This window comes from Dermacentor variabilis, chromosome 5 (genome assembly GCF_050947875.1).
Source record: "Dermacentor variabilis isolate Ectoservices chromosome 5, ASM5094787v1, whole genome shotgun sequence".
NCBI classification, from domain to species: Eukaryota; Metazoa; Arthropoda; class Arachnida; order Ixodida; family Ixodidae; genus Dermacentor; species Dermacentor variabilis.
In genome coordinates this window covers 202,909,341-202,926,564 of record NC_134572.1, presented here as the reverse complement: position 1 = coordinate 202,926,564, position 17,224 = coordinate 202,909,341, and the positions used below count along the sequence as shown (strand labels likewise).

Here is a 17,224-nt window from a genome sequence, read left to right as displayed (position 1 = left end):
CACTGGAGCAGCCAGAGAAGGCTGTTGGTCACCGCCATGGGACATCGGGATCTCAAGTGGTGTCGGAGGCAGTCGAGTGATGCGTCGGCTCTGGCATGGCACTTGCTACAGCAGCTCCGTCGTCTTGGTCGAAGTACCCAGCACCTCCACCACAAAACTGTTATGGTTAATGTTGAACTGGCTTTATTTAAAGGATGAGGTTGATGGTGAAGTAAAGATGGCATCCTGAGGCTGCGCCAGCTAACGTTTTCCTCCTCTTCTCCTCGCGCGGCTCATGCCGTAGCAATATGTTTGTGGGTGTATTAGCGGCGAGGATTAGGAGTGGCGCCCTCTCGCGAGGGACGTCACGGCCAGGACGCCGCTCGCTCCGGCTCGCTTGGCTGCCGCGCACTCTCGTTCCCTTCTTGTATGCTTGGGGTATGGGCGGCTCGAGCCGTACGTATTGAAGGATACGTCGGCTTCTTTCAGCTGCCATGCCTTAACCACAATTTCTTCTTCAAAAGCGCGTGAGTCAATAAACTTTGCGACTTGGATATCGCAAGCTATGTAGCGTTAAAGGGGTCTACTGGTTTTGCCATGCACATATGTGCCGTGTCTATCCGTAAATTTTGCGTAAAAAGAATGTCTGCAAATTCAACACGCGAAGTTGTGTATGATGCCTCGCTAAGCATTTAACATTCCCTTAGTATTTAGCTATGAGAGACATTGCATTTTACATGGAAGAAAAATCTTGGTAACTGGCATCAGCATGTTATGCGATGTTAAAAAGACACTGCCCAGCGAAGCTGTCATCATGATTCTTATTACTCTCGTGTGTTGTTCTATTCAAATATGGCCATTCATTAATTAGTAAAAAAATAGGCGTGCATTTCTTATGAAAAAGTTTGCTGCTACTTTCATCCTCCTCTGAAACAGGTCTCCAAAAAACGAATAGCTGATGGCTGCTAACACGACGGCGCATCATGTAGAGTATTTACATAGTTAATTCACAAACACCATAGCAGCAATCACCTGAGAGAAAAGTTTCGTTGTTAAGATAGAGAGCGAATCAATTGTAGGTGATGAAATGTTTTATAGTGGCCCTCAGTAGCCTTTATCGACAATATGGCACATCCCTGATCACGTAACGGTAGCAACCGACTGTCGGTATGGTGAGGCACGCTATGTTCGCGCAACCCATCAGTTCACTACAACTTCGAATTGAAACCATAAAGCATATTTTTACAGCGCCAACTGGAAATGCTAAAGTATTCTCAAGCTACTACAGCGCAGCTTAGATTGCCTAGAAAAGGAAAATTCAAGCACCTTCTGTCTCACCATGTCTCCATCCAGCGTTCTTTAATTATACAAACGGATAACTATTTGCTTCGTCGGTACATGAAAGAGAACCTTGCCCAACTGCAGGCTAAAGTTTGCTCCAATTCAATTGCAAACATTCATAAAGAAAGAACCACAAGCCTTGCATATACTTTCACTTGATTTCTGACCCTCCACCGGGGGGGGGGATTTCAATATCTTCAATATGTCCCATACTACTAATGATTGACGCATAGACTTCTTTCTGGCTGCAGCCATGTCCAAAAGGCATACTTCACTAAAAAAAAATTGGGCCGAGCAGCCTGTGTCAGTTAGCCAAACAGATTCGTCATGTATATTCCTCAAGCAACAAGCACCAGTAAATTTCTCAAGTGAGTTGAACGTGTATCACGGAAAAGGAAATATATATATTGGTACATTTATATTTGTATTCTGTAAATAGCTGTAAGCCTTCATTAACTTTACGTCAAATTTCCGCCGCTTAAAATAAACACGGGAATAACCGTCTAATGTTGACAAGCAGTTAAAGAAGCAAGTGGTGCTTGTAGAATCTAAACTCCAGTATTAGTTAACTCCCCTTGTCACTGCCAAGCGTTTCTGTGAAGAAATGCAAAAATACGATATTATACCATGAACTACTCGTCGTGAGCAAACCTGTTTTAAGGGATTAAAATCAACGTAGCTGTTGTAGAAGTCATATATAGCCAGCGTTTGTGACATACTTGTTGCACCGTGGCAGGTATGGTATCATAACTGGATTCCTGTATGCGATGTTTTTTGCGATTGTCCATCCGCGCATGAAAAACCTGCAATGGGCTCTTTTGCGCTTCTTCGGCTGGCACTGTAGTGTTGCCTTTGAGAGCTGGATTGTTGTCTAAGAAATTAGCTCTTTGAATAAATGTTCACAAAGGAAGACGTAAAAATATATTTGAGACGACCACCATAACTATACAAGCAGAGAGAACGAGGGCGAACAAACGAAAACACCGCAGAAAGCGCCCGGACAACGCCCGAACTGTAGCAGACGACAGGCGCGAGTCCTTGCCCTGACGTCACGCGAGCGGCGCTCGCACCGCCCCTGTAGTTCGTTCTCGGGCCTAATAGGACTGTGTGCTGTGGATTCTTGGCCCTATGACATGGTTTCTTTTCATTTTCTTACTACATATTGCCGCGATGCCATCTGTGCCCAATCACGCTGACGACGAAGACGAACTCGTGTGTGCTAGCAAGGTGCTAGAGAAAAAGAAGCCTGAACTGAATGCTCTTTCTAATTGTCTTGATTAAATACCGGTCTCCGCTCTTGTCTCAAGAGAGCCGTGAAAATATATTTTTGATGTTGTTCCTGCTATGCCAAAAGGAGTAGCCATCATAATTATAAGATGACTACATCTGTTTCTTTTATTTTCATTTCAATAAAAATAAATTGTTCAAATATTTTAAAAAGCACATGACAAAGGCATTGTAAGGCTTAAAAATGGGGTCCTTGTGTTCAAGGGGACCACTATTAACCCTGTCAATTGTGTTCTGCTGGCAATCTGCAGGGCGACTCGGCCACAGGGACTGGCCGGCTGCGTATGGGTGCTGTGGTGGACCAGCTGGCAAAAGCAGCAGCCGGCACACTACCAGTCACCCTAGTGCTGGATGACCCCTGCGGCAACAGCTATGTGCAGAGTCTGTGCGCCCCGGACCCCGATCCAGCCCTGAGGGTGACTCACTATGAGCGCACTTTCGAGCAGAATGACGAGCTTGGGTTGAATGACATGAGGACTGAGGACTACTGTTGACTTCTGCCTGCGTCTAGAAAAATTGTGCAACAGTGTGCCTGCTATGAAAGTAATTAAACCCATGAGAAACATTGCACAGCGATGTGCCCTTGCCTTCTGTGCATTGACCATGTCATTTGTAGTCCGCTTAATCACCACTATTTTCACAAGCAGTTTTTGTGCGCAGTTTAAACACAGGATATCACTATTCATGCATTATCACACACTCTATAGAACATGCACACTGCAAGAATGCTTTAATAACCTTGAATAACTTTGAGCTGGTCTGGGTGGTATGCTAGATTGATGTTCGTATTTTTCAGTGTCACAGCTTACCTTGGGTCTCCTATCAGTTTTATTCTTAGTGGCATTGAAAAGCATCGTCAATTAGCTACATGTCTGTATGGTGTGTGAACATAAAGCGTGGTGCTGGCACTTTACAGAAACCAGAAATAAAGACCCTTTAAAATTGAAAGAACTAGGATAAGAAACAAGGAGAGATTACAATAAAAAAAAATTCAAGGGGCACTTAGTTATCCCTATGTGGATGAATGCGAAAGCATTGCGGCCACATTCGACGACGTCCGGTGGCACCACTGGCGGAGTCATGTGACTGGAGCTCACTTGCCAGCAGAAGCACTGCGACGTGACCAATGGTGTTCATCACAAGGTGCGCACAACATAACATCGTGAATTCAATGCCCACCAAAGGTTATGAATTCATAGCCTTTTTGGACCACGGTGTGGTCACGCCAACTACGCCCGATTTTCCGCCATATAATGCTTTCGCATTAAAACTATCTGTCTCTGTGCATGGATGGTGGTGCTTTCCAAGAACAATGATGATAAGTTGTTGATACATTCCTCACATGCCATGAGCATAGCCTTGGGAATTACATGAATACAATCATCTTTATGCCTGCTGACTACACGGGTACTCTCAAAACACTGGTCTACGGCCAGCGATGTAAGTGCCAGGAAACCCTGTATGCTACCAAAGCTAGGTAAGTTGCAGCCGATGAGCTTGGAGTGCACCTGCATATTAATCCTTCAGGTTAATTTTTTACTGATTGTGCTGAATGATCAAAGGAACTTCAGCAGATGTTTGCTGTCTGCAAAGAATGCCCAAATTCACTTGATTGAATTCACTTGATCACGAGGTGCCAGAAAATAACTCAAGCAGATCACTGGATCCAATACAGTTCATCTTTGCTCTGATCTACACCTGTTGGAAGTACAAGGTTTGAGCACAGGAACCCTACGACGTGTGTATAGCACATGTTGACACGGCAAGTCAAGGGGGGCATCATTTTTCCACACTGCAAATGTGCTAGATAAATCTTGCCATCGCAAGAACAAACAACAGTTTTGCCCAGCACGATGTATCTGCACTCATTGCTCATCTCGGTCACAGAGGCAACACAAGGATAATGTTTACTATTCCAAACAATTTAAGAATCTGCGCAATAGATCCGTGTCGATGATGAGGGCACGAAAAAAAGCATATTACATGCGTCTCGTTGAACAGGCTTCTGGCAATTCACACAAGGTCTGGAAAATAATAAACGAAGTTGCTGGCAAAGCCAGTTTCCGCCGTGTTCTCCCAGAAGAAATAGATCACAATACTACAGAAAGATTTAATTCCTTTTTCACCAATATCGGCCCATCATTAGCTGCTCAACTTCCCGAATCACAACAAAATGCTGCATCCAATACAGTTCTCAATACTTTTGTAATGTTTGAAATCGAACCCCAGGAAATTACATCCATTATTCTTAGCTTACCAGGCAATAAATCTGCCGGACTGGACGGTATTTACCCACGCATACTTAAGGAAAACACTGATATCTTGGTCCCCATCTTATGCAAACTTTTTAATCATTCATTAAAATGTGCAAAGTGCCCCTCTGTACTAAAGATTGCCAAAGTTGTCCCAGTATACAAAGATGGAGACCGATCCAACCCGTCAAGCTACAGACCCATTTCTGTCCTAAGTGTTATTAATAATATTTACGAAAAGATTTTATCCAGTAATATTTGCAAATTCTTAGAAAAATATAACCTACTCTGTCAACAGCAACATGGATTTCGAAAACATCATTCAACGGCATCTGCAGTCCTAACCCTGACTCAATTAATTAACACAGCATTACATGAAAACAAACTGGCCGCTGTTGTATTTGTTGATTTAAAGAAAGCGTTTGATACTGTGGATCACGCTATTATGCTCAACAAATTAAACCACTATGGATTTCGCGGTGAAGCCTACAGCTTACTTTCCAGTTACATCGAAAACCGTCAACAAGCTGTAGTTATCAATAACATCATATCATCACTTAAATATTTACAGACCGGGGTTCCTCAAGGATCCGTTTTAGGGCCCATGTTATTTTCGTTATACCTGAATGATTTGCCGAAGGTCCTAAGTTGCTGTGATATTTTAATGTATGCTGATGACACTGCGATCATAGTGACAGCAGACAACCATGAGGATCTAGAAGCAAAGACAAATGCTGAATTGAAAAAAATTACACGCTGGTTTTTTACCAACAAGCTAACGATTAATTCAAGCAAAACCAAATATATGGTATTTAGTTCACGAGCAAAAGTCATTGACAACTCCCAAATTGACATTTTCATTAACGGCCACTCACTAGAGCGAACACACTCATTTAAGTATCTTGGTGTCATTCTAGATGATCATCTTCACTGGAAAAATCAGATTAGCGCAGTCTGTTCAAAGTTGGCTTCTGGCTGTTATGCCTTATTACAGGCCCGTGATTATTTTAACACACATACACTGCGTACCCTTTATTTTACCCTTATTAACAGTCATCTAACATACTGTGTAGAATCATGGGGTTTAACATACAACACTTACCTTGATCCTATCCGGCGATTACAAAAACGGGCTGTCCGAATTATAACACAAAGCAAGTATACTGAACCAAGTAAACCAATTTTCCAGTTATTAAATATCCTTCCTTTCGATCTTTTGCGGTCTTTAAAGATAGCGCTGTGTGTAAACAACATAGTAAAATATAACCAACCTTTCAATGCCTCCCTGTTTCGCTCTCCTTCTCGACTCACGAGAAACCTCACACATAGTAACTTTAATCTGCCACCGAATAATAACATCTACAGTGAAAGATTGGTGCAGTTTTCAGGAGCCAAGGTTTGGAATGCTTTACCCCCAGAAATAAAACAGTCCCACGAAACTAATAAAGCATTAAGAACATACTTTTTGAGCCTTATTTGATCTATGTGACAGTCGTTCGCGGTTTGTGTTTGTTGTACAGTGTTGTTCATTACAGATCTTTATTCATTCTCCTGTAAAATGCATATTGTATTATTTTCTCCTCATTGTATAGTGTACTCTGGTCTTTCGCCGTGACTTTGGGCTTTCTATTTTACACAAGTGTTGTGTCATTGCCATCGTGCATTTTTGTATCTGAACCCCACACTAGCCTCTGGCTATGGGTTCAGTCAGTGTCTGATAATTTGTATGGCAAGAATAGAAATAAAACAACAACAACAACAACAACAATTCACAGGAAGTTAAACTGTCGCACTGAAAGCAAGAAAGTAGCTGCTAGGCACGTGTGTTGGCATGGCAAGATTGCATGTCTCATCACTGGCTGGGCCAGCAGTCAGGAGTCCAGTTTTCTTATTGCGTTAGCATTCTTTGGGTACTTCACGCACTTTTCAGGGCCTATCTATCATCTATTTTTATATAAACTTTTCCTGCCTACCTGGGTCACTGGGTAGCTCGTGGTCAGATTGATAGCACATCAGGCTGCTGTGCTGAGATAACAGGGTTTCAAACCCACCGTCAGAAGAACTTGGGTCACAAAGTATGTGGCAATGTGTACATACGTTCCGCTCTTTAAGGAAACTTTTGCTTGTCAACATGGGTCACTAGGCACAGGACTAGGTAGGTACCACTGTTCAAAGAAACTGACTTGGAACACTGGGTATGCACCACTCTGTCTGTGCTGGTCTCCAGTGAACCTCTTTGATGCTAACTTTGATGCCAGTAGGTGTGTGCCACTCTTCAATGGATGTCTTTGACGCCAACTTGTATAACTAGGTATGGGAATGTGTCACCATACAATGACAAAAAAGATCCCTTAAATTTCTCCGATGCTGAGCAGAAATGAACTCGCATCACAAGGATTTTGACATTTTCAGACTGCGCCCCAAATATGCTGGGTATGTGCTGCTCTTCAGTGAAGGCCTTTCACGCCAATGCTTTAGCCAGCTGCGCCATTAATGCACTGGGTATGTGCCACTCCTCAAAGAAGGTTTCGCCAACTTGGATAAACGAATATGTACCATTGAGTGTGCGGCAAGCAAGGAAACAGTTTTCGGCATTCGTAGGCACTGGCACGCCACACTCCTTGGAGGCCATGCGCAGACTTCTCGGTAGCACCATTGAAACACACGCCTTGAAAACACGCCTGACAATGCTGATACTGTTTCAATTTTGGATCTTGTATTTCTTAGCAAAAATATGACGGAGCTCAATGTCCGAGTGGAGGAGGGCATACCGGATCACAAGCTTGTGCTGGTCAGTAGTAGGCTTGATAGTTGTGAAAGGAAGCACGTTAAGCCCTGCAAAACTGTTAAAGACTTTATTAATGCCAATGATCAATCTATCCTTGATAAACTTTGAAAGCTGGTCAATAACTTACCAAAAACAGATGTTACCTCACTGTGGCATGCGTTTGTGACCTGCATTAAATTAACTACTGTATTGATGCCTTCGTGCCAACTAAACTTATTAAACCACAACGAAGAAACCCATGGATTGACAGAAAAATTATACATATGAAACGCAGGTTACAATGCGCCAAGAAATGCCGGAACAAAAACCCTGAAGTTATTGGCCACCTGCAAGTCCAGCTTTCAGACGCATTGTCTTTTGCTCGTCAAAAATATTTTTCCAATACTTTGCCGAATTACATAAAAACCAGTCCCGATAAATTTTGGCGATATCTTGGCAGTGGAAACATGCATTTGCAAGAAATAAGGCAACGCGACATTGTGATCACTGATCCTCAGGAAATATCTAACATAATGGATGAATATTTCCATTCTGTGTTCACCCGTGCTGATAGAGCAATGGAGGCTCCTTCTTCTCCGTGCCAAGTGTCAGACTTCATATCTTTTGAAGGCGTGCTTTCCTTATTGCTTAATGTTAAAGAAAATCTGGGGGACCGGATGGCATACCAAATTCTTTTCTTCACCGTTACGCTGAGCCTGTTGCACATATCTTAACAGCTGTCTTTTCTTTATCTATGAGCACAGCGACTTTACCGGATGACTGGCGTGTGGCTCGTGTCATTGCAGTCCACAAGAAGGGTGATCGCCTAAGCATTGAAAACTATCGTCTCATTTCGTTGACATCCGCGTGCTGTAAAACACTCATTATATAACACGCTCATTACATGTTCATTATTAACACGCTCATTATAACACGCTCATTATATAACTAATTTTCTTGAAAGTAACAACTTGCTCTCTCCATTTCAGCATGGCTTTCGAAAGAGACTGTCGACATCTATGCAACTTTTCACAACTGTTCACGAAATCGCTCTAACGTTTGATTCTTCCGGACAAGTTGATCTTATCTTCCTTGATTTCAGTAAAGCATTTGATCGCGTCCCTTATGGTAAACTTCTTGGAAAACTTACTAAGCTCGGCCTTCCTACATTTATCATAAATTGGATAAGAGCCTACCTTTCAAACCGTAGTCAATTCGTAGATGTTAACGGCCATGCTTCTACTGCATTATCAGTTCCGTCCGGAGTACCTCAAGGAAACGTACTCAGCCCGATCCTTTTCTTAATCTATGTTTATGATATAACTAGCACAACTCATCCACACGTTAGCATCAAATTGTTCACAGATGATTGTCTTGTCTTCAAAGAGATTACTTGCCATGATGATCAAGTTCAGTTAAGCACTAGCTTAGCCAGTCTTAATGAATGGTGCACCACCTGGTCTATGACCCTAAATGCTGACAAAACTGTCTTACTTCGTGTCACGAACAAAAAGCAACCTATGGCATTTCCATATTGCATCAATAGTACACAAATAAAGGAAGTCTCGGAATATAAATATCTAAGCATAACGATTACCAACACACTATCGTGGTCCAAACACATTGCGAACGTTTGTGCATCTGCCTCTCTAAAGCTTGGCTTTCTGCGTCATAAACTGAAAACAGCACCTTCAAATTTAAAACCTCTAGCATACAGAACTTACATATTGCCAAAACTAGAATACGCCTCAATAGTATGGGACCCCTATTACATAAAGGATAAGCACAAGCTTGAAATGGTTCAGAGGCGAGCAGTACGGTTCATTTTCAACAAGATTAGGTCCACTGATTTGCCGTCACAACTAATGATCGAAAACCATATCCCTACCTTAGAAGCACGAAGAACTGTGGCACGACTAAAATTTCTTTTCGCTATGTACGAAAAGTCGCTTGAATTTAATGGACGAACATACATTCAAGCTTACCTGTCACGTGCGTCTTGACACCGTCACGCTCACAACTTGCTCCCTTTCCGTGCATGCACTAACCTGATTAAAGATTCATTCTTTCCTCGTACTGTTGTTCAATGGAATGATCTACTCTCAGAAATTTTCTCTGCTGATAATTTTGAGCAGGCACTACTCATGTATTTTGCACTATGATATGGAATGTTATTTTTCCCCTCTTTTTATTCGTGTTATTTTTACTATCGCCTATGCAAGTGCATTTTGTTCTGATGAGAACTTGTTTTGATGTGATATTGACTATCCCAGTGCATTTTTCTGATGGTGTGAATATCGTCTTTTGCAATAAAAAAAGGCCAACTTGTTACTTTTTTTTCTCTTTGCTCTCTTCCTTTTTCTGTTCCATATGTCTAGCACAAGAGCACATATTATTCTTGTCCTACATGAGTGTTTGCAGAAATACGCCCACCTGCTTGGTCTGTATAGACTGCAGTATGTACAAATAAACGAATAAATTAGCTGGTGCAGCATGTCCAGAAAGAAGCACGAGAGAGGAGCCCAGTTGTCCCATGATGCATTTCTCAGCATTTGCATGCGCTGGCATGCCATTCATCAGAGGTCACGCGCAAACTTTGCGATGGCGGTGTTAGATGGCGGTGTGTTCTTAGGGAAGCACAAAAGAAAGGTCCTGGTCAGTGCTAACGCATTACTGTCGACAGTCATTGTGAGATGAGTTCTGCCACAATTTTTTTTTTCAGTTTCACATTAGCTATCAGAAATAGCAAAGAGCACCTTTCTATGCAAGGTTAGGTATTGCACACATGTAAACTCTTTGTACCATGGTTTCTACAGAATACCACTTTCGTGTGGTGCATGCTATGCCGGTAAGTCTGGCAGACGTTTGAATGTGCAAAATGCAATAGAGGGACTGTAGACTGTTGGACTAGTTGGTCATGCATATGTATCATTGTGCTGAGCGGGAAAATTGTCTGGAAAAGAGAGGTCAGGCGGATTTATTGAAACCTTCCTGTGAGCAACAGAAGTGTGCATGCACTGGGACATGCACCTAAGATGAAGCAGGCGCTGGACATTTCTGAGAGAAACGGCACACGCGGCACTCGCATACATAGACACTCTGCTATGAGCTTGTAATCACACTTCAAAAGTGTGATTGGACACCATGCTCTTAGATTAGAGCTTCTTGACTTATCCTTGCAAAGGAGAGTGATTAGCCCCTGTCGTTGAGACGCTGATAAAGTCCCTTCACTGACTAGCCTGTTCACCAATGATGTGAACGGCTACCCTAACAATGTCCAAAACTTCACATAAAATTCAACTGTCAGACCATCAGATCCTGCACTGCGATTATGCTTCATAGACTTCAAAGCCGAAAATAGCTCGTCCTTGTCTACGGCCGAGTCGCAGACTTCCGGCGGCTCAGCTGGTGAAACAAATGGAAAGACAACTGGAGAGGCATACAAAGTTAAGTAAAACTGCCTCGCCAGTGCAAGAACTCCATCTGGTGAATCAACTATTCTTCCATCACTTGGATCTACTAGGGAAGATAGTTGTGCTCTTCCTTGAAAGATGCCTACATAGGACATTTCTGCTGCACCACTCTTCCATTTCCCATTGCTCTGCTCGGGTTCTGGCTCTCAAGCCATCCCAGTGTCGCTGCAGGAGAATCCGAAGTTCCTTTCGGAGTGAGGCCAGTGCTGGAGCAACACCAGGCCCACCGGACAGTGGCCTCGAGAACAGGAGGATCGCGTCAGAGATGGTTTTAATCTCCTCGTGCGCAAGACGCTTGCCCCAAGACATGAAGGACTCATGCACTCTGACCTTCACGTCATCCCATTCTGTGCCATCTAGATTCTCTCTGTTGTGCAGCGATCGAAGGAAAATAGATGATACCTCTGTGGTTGCCTGCCTGTCCTTTAGGAGACGTGGGTTTAGACGCCACGGTCTTGGCGCGGAACGTCCGCGCCGCTTGCCAATTCTGAGTAAAAGAGGAAGGGCCTACTCCCTCTCGCGCCCGACCAACCCCGCCGTTAGGTGGCGCTAGCAGCGCCACACTTGTGCCATGTCTCGTGATGCACTGCAACCAGACCAACTGCCGCCAGCACGAACCTACGCGGAGAAGCCAGATTGCAGGAGATGCGAGACGTGTGGGGAAAACAATATATCATGGGACGCGTGAGAATCGCGCATCCCCAGAGTGGAATGCCATAGTATTCAAAGATCCCTGACTACTTGTCACGCTTCTGTGCAACCGCAGCTTTCTTGCGGATAGATGGATGCTATGAGCGTCCCCTTTGGAATGGAGTGGTGGGTTGCTCCACCAAGCTCTTGTGATTTTATTGCCTAATGTCCTAACCTATGTTAGAAAAAAAAACACGATTAATTCCCATAACCAAACTTTCTGAACCCCTATTTGAACTTGGTTTTTGTACGCATCCGTTGTTGGTCGTTTCCCTACTTCCACCAATCTTCCAATCACTTCCTACTAATCTCTATTGCGGACATTACTTTCCCATTGCTCTCACTGAATACAAGGGCTTCAAGGAGGCCAGTGATTCATAAATCGACTGCAGGGCAGACATCTTCACATTCTAATACAACATGCTCCATCGTTTCCCTAGCTTAATTTACCACACCAAGCACACGCTGCTTCTTCCTTCTTATATCTCGCTTATAAGTGCGTGTTCTAATTGGCATCCTGATCTCGCTTCGAAAAGTAACAAGCTTCCCTTGTATTATCATAAATTGTTTCTTTCCTGATTTCGCTTTTTTTTCTCTTAATTATAGTTTGTCGTGGCAGGTTTCTTTTCCATTGCCGCTACCCGTGAGATTATCTCAGCCTCTCTGACTTCCTGCTTGACGTTCTTTGTTGCTGTGTTGCTCACCATATATAGAGTCTGCACACTTGCTGGTAAGCTTTCTAGTTCTTTTCCTTCAATGTGGATTAATGTTATTCCAGTACAGATACCTGAACACCCTCCCAGCCCATTTACTTTCTTCCATATTCCTCAGTCATTCCTCATAATTAATTTTACTGTGAGCTTCTCTCATGTCAAAGCTTGTCCAGCCCATATCACCCTGCACAGCTTCAGTTGTTCCCGTGAGCATCCAATGCGAAGCGTCCCGCTGACCATTGGTTGCCATCGAGTCCTGATTGTACCCCTGATTTCAAGCAAACAACCGCATTTCCAAATGTAAGTCCTAGAACCATTACACCTTTCCACATACCTTGGAGCACCTTATACATCCCTATAGCGCTCTGTTGTTCATTGTGGCCGCATTTCCCTTCCCCTTTAATGTTATTATATTTTTCCTGTGTTTCATATATCTATTCCCTTTGTTTATCCATATACCAAGGTATTTATATTCGTTTACACGAGGTATTTCCTGGCCCTTTATTATCGCTGTCCGCTGTTTTCATTGAATACCATAACACCTGATTTCTTAACGCCAAATTTCAGACCTAACTTATTGCCTTCAGTTGCGTACTCCAGGGTAGCGTATCGTGCTGCTGCCGAGAAGTAGCGGCGCCTGCCTATCCTGACGTTACTTATTGGGTAGCGTGGCGTTGTCGGCGGGCTGCAGGCATCCGGTAAACCACGGCGACCGAGCAAGGGCGAGACGATTTTCTAGTGCGAAACTTGCACGGTTTATTCAAAGGTAATTGAAAGAAAATGAGAAGAGCATGAAGTGATCAAAAGTACATTTCGGAGCACCTTAAATAGGCTCTCTACAATCGTGGGCGGGATCTTGCTTCCGTCGATGTCACGTGACCGGCACGGAAAGAGGGCGGCCCCTCTTGTTATACCGAGCCGGCTGAAAGGAACAAGTCGTCCCGCCTTCCGGAATTGTAGACGCCTGTCCGCCTCTACTGCGCTTTGCGGGTTCGTGGAAGTTCGCTTCTAGGTCGAATTCGAGGAAAGGGCCTCTCTACACTCCCACACCCACACACCCACAAAAGAGGCTGTACACTGAGGGGCTTGCGGCAGACAGGCACACTCGAAACGGTCATGGCGAATTAGAAAGTCACGCTTCATTTCGACGAGGCCTGGTAAAAGGTCCGGCCAGAGAAAGTTCTTTCTACACGTGGATCAGGACGCCCACAATAGCCAGCGAAGTCACGCCTCATTTCGACGAGGCAGCGTGAGAGGGTCGGTTGAAATTCCTTTCGCCACGTGGTCTCAGACGCCAACCCTAACAGCATCTCCGGCGGGGGAGGAAGATCCCGACGTGTAAGGGCCAGCAGCCGCTGTACGAGGGATCGGCGTTTCGCTAGCAGAATTCCCCTTAGAGGCGACGAACCCTTAGTTCCTAGCAGGTAGATTTCTGCCCAAGAAACACAGAACGTCTTAAAAACTTCTTGAAATGGCTACAAACGGCTATAGACATCTAGGTCTATGATAAGACTGAAAATAGAATTTCTTCTAAACATAACCTCAGCACTTGGAATATGCTAGTATATATTCTATCTGCGGCAAAACCCACTACTGGTGTCAATAGAGTCTATTTTGGTAAACACATTCAGAATGTCTAACTCAAGAACTTTTCTAGATCTTTTTGTCTAAAAGTGCATAAAGTGCCAAACGACGTGTTAAAAGTGCGGTTACCGTCGGCCGTCGGCGTTAGCGAATAAAAAACGCCACAGACAAATCGAACTCGTTGGAAGCAACATAAGTTAATTGGCTTTTATGTCAAGTAATTCCACACCAGAACTTCAACAATCAAGGGCGTGTTATTGTTTTCCATACGGGGCGCGCACACGACGCCTGGGGTGCTATTCTGGACACGCATGGCGGCTGCACAGCCGCCATTATCCGCCATGTTTACTCTCTGATTGGCTGTCGAGAGGTCACGTGCTTTGAAATTTGTGCCGGGAAGCGGAAGTATTGCAAAATGCAATTTTGCGTTTTCATCAAGATGACGAAACGTGACGTGGAGCTGCAAATTTTATGGACTAATACATTTTTTTGGTCCTAGGCAGCTATATTGCGATGTTAGCGCTTCAAAAAGAATGTGAGCGGTAGAATGCACAACCAGTGCAATGCATGTGCAATTGCGTGAATATGTGGTGGCGATTTAAGATATGCGCCATGCAGCTTGCTGATTAGCTAAAGGAATATCTCGTGAAATGCGTCACAGGAAGGGCTGTTTCGTAAGCGTCCTTTTGACGATGCGTGACGTTGCGCTGGGCCGCCATTGCTGAGATTTTCCGCCATAATTTTTGCTGCAACGAGCCGCGCGAATTACGCTAATGGGCAGCTATATGCAATGGAAGCCGAGAGGAATGCGTATCGCCACATTTTCCCCGTCGTTTGGCGCCACGAAAATCTTTTGTTCATAACGCGTGCTCATAGTATTTGCATCGCTCTCGGGTGGTGTTGGCATTTGTGTTTGGGGCCATCATTTTTTAAAAGAACGCGTTTATACGAAATAATATTCGTTGAACATAGCAAACTTTCGTCAATGTTGTCCACTTTTCACTGCTGCATTTGTATTGTAATCAAGATTAAAGCCTTTTTACACAATCAAAAGCTATGACAACGGGCTCTTTCTAATTTATAAAAAGAAATGTACGCAAGGCGGCGCCTTGAAGTTTCCTCCCGCGCATAGAGTTTCTCACTATAACACCTAGAGGGTAATCTGGCGCCACCGTCTATGGGAGTTTCTTAAGGGGGCACCGTGCCGTCATGGGAATGACGAGTGTCTGCGAGGCTCGTGTTGACTGATGTTGTAAGAGGCTTCGTCTAAAACGTGGATTTGGCTACACAAATAACGCGTTCTCAAAGTAAAATCTTCATAAAATGTTTCCATTCACGCATGTTACATCTTTACTCACCTACAATGCATGACCAAGCGAAGAAAAGCAAGAACAGACGACAAACTGTTTCAAAGCGAGCCCGAACCTTGTCGTCTGTCCTCCAACTTTAGCGGTTCGCTGATACTTTTTACGTATTATATAATCGTACACGTAATAACAAGTTCTCATAGTTAAACAAAACATGTTTTTGCATAATAATAAAGCTAAAACAGCTTTTCACGTGCTGTTTTAGTAGAATATTGTGACAGACGGAACGGTACTTGCCAAGCGCGTCTTCAAGGTGTCGTGTCTCTCCGAGAACGATGCCAATCCGGCATTCCCATGCATACCACAGCTATGGTGTTCTAGAAGACCACAGCGCAGCAGCGCCAGTTTTCCCTCTAGGTAATGTAGTGAGAAACTCTATGCTCCCGCGGTGCGAGAACCAGCGAAATGAACAAGAGATGGCAGCGCCGGCGCTTGCGTCGCGCTAGTGGGTATCTCTGGCGCGCGCAACGCTATCGGTGATATTCGGCCGTTTCTCAGCCAGCCGAGTCGGGCTGAGTCACTTGCGTTTCACCAGATAGCGATAACGTGGCCTAGAATGTGCGCGCATCAGCACTGGTAAGTCGCGTATGTTGTCTCAAGCAAGAAAACAAGCGAGTTGGCGCCAACATTCGATGACTCATTCCATTTTCCGGGGACACGCATCCTAGCTATTGAAGCAGACGACGTCTTGTACGCAGCAGACGACGGAAGCGAGAAGCGTTTTCGACCGAATAATCATATGCTTTGAGATAGCTGCTTTATTTTTACTGCGAAGGAAAACTGTTTTTCTTTACTGATAACGCTACATTCAGTGCCTTCATTTCAGTTTCTTAGGCGAAACGTCAAGTTAGCGTCACGTTACGTAAACAAAACTGGGCCACCAGCGCCATTTTGTTTACGTCGCGCCTACGTCACGCACCGAAGAAAAATGGCGGAATCTCCAGAATAGCACCCCTGAAACCATTCTATGCTCGCGCAGCAGGTATACTGACAGCAGCAGGAGCGAAACGCCGGCGTTGCACAGCGGTGTCACAGAGCCACCGCGCTGCGATCACTTCGGCGGCACAATTCAAATTTGTCAGACCGTTTGTCAGAGAATTTGTCAGAGAAATTTGTCATTCCGCGCTGGGGACACTGGGTGGCAGGAAGTTTTTTTTTTTTTTAGGAGACGGAGCCGAGACGGACGGATGCCGACAGCTAAGTTCTATTTTTATTTCTAATTGCAGCGGCGGGAAATCTGAATGGAGATAGGGCCAGCATAGAAACGTAGGTTGCAGAGAATTGGAGCACTGCGAAGCCAGGAGAACACTTAGCCAAAGTAGGGCGATAAAGTAGGTCGTGGCCATTACATAACAGTTAGGACTAGAGGTTTAATAGTTAGGGCTAAAAGTGTGTGTGTGTGTTTTTTTGTCCTTTTCTTTCTTTTTTCCCGTGGTTATTGGTTTGGTTATTTTACTAGCTCTCTTTATTCTTCTAGAGATTCCCAGTGGTCTTTATTATAGTTAATTTTTTTCCTCGCTTTTACACTGTTAACAGTAGGACAAGAGAATTCATGGGCCGGCCGGCTAGAAAAGCCAAGGAGGAAGGTGGGGACCTCGTCCAGTGTGAGAGGTGTGAACGATGGTGTTATTTGGATGAAACGACATTCAAAACCGTGGCGGAGGCGGGAGGGAACGGCTTCGTGTGCAGGCTGTGTAAGGTGATTGAGAATTTGGAGAAGCAGCTAAAGAGTGAAATGATGAGGACAAAGGAGGAACTCGAGAAAGAAAAA

The 17,224-nt window shown here is 44.2% G+C and overlaps 1 protein-coding gene across 1 annotated transcript in view; it reads left to right on the top strand.

Annotated features, from left to right (window-relative positions):
- Positions 1–3,175, top strand: part of Zpr1 (zinc finger protein Zpr1) — an 86,337-nt gene extending 83,162 nt beyond the window's left edge. Inside the window, exon 3 of the mRNA XM_075693913.1 lies at positions 2,859–3,175. Within this exon, the coding sequence (XP_075550028.1) occupies positions 2,859–3,101 (243 nt within the window). The 3' untranslated portion in view covers positions 3,102–3,175. The remainder of the gene's footprint in view (positions 1–2,858) is intronic.
- Positions 3,176–17,224: the final 14,049 nt, after the last annotated feature.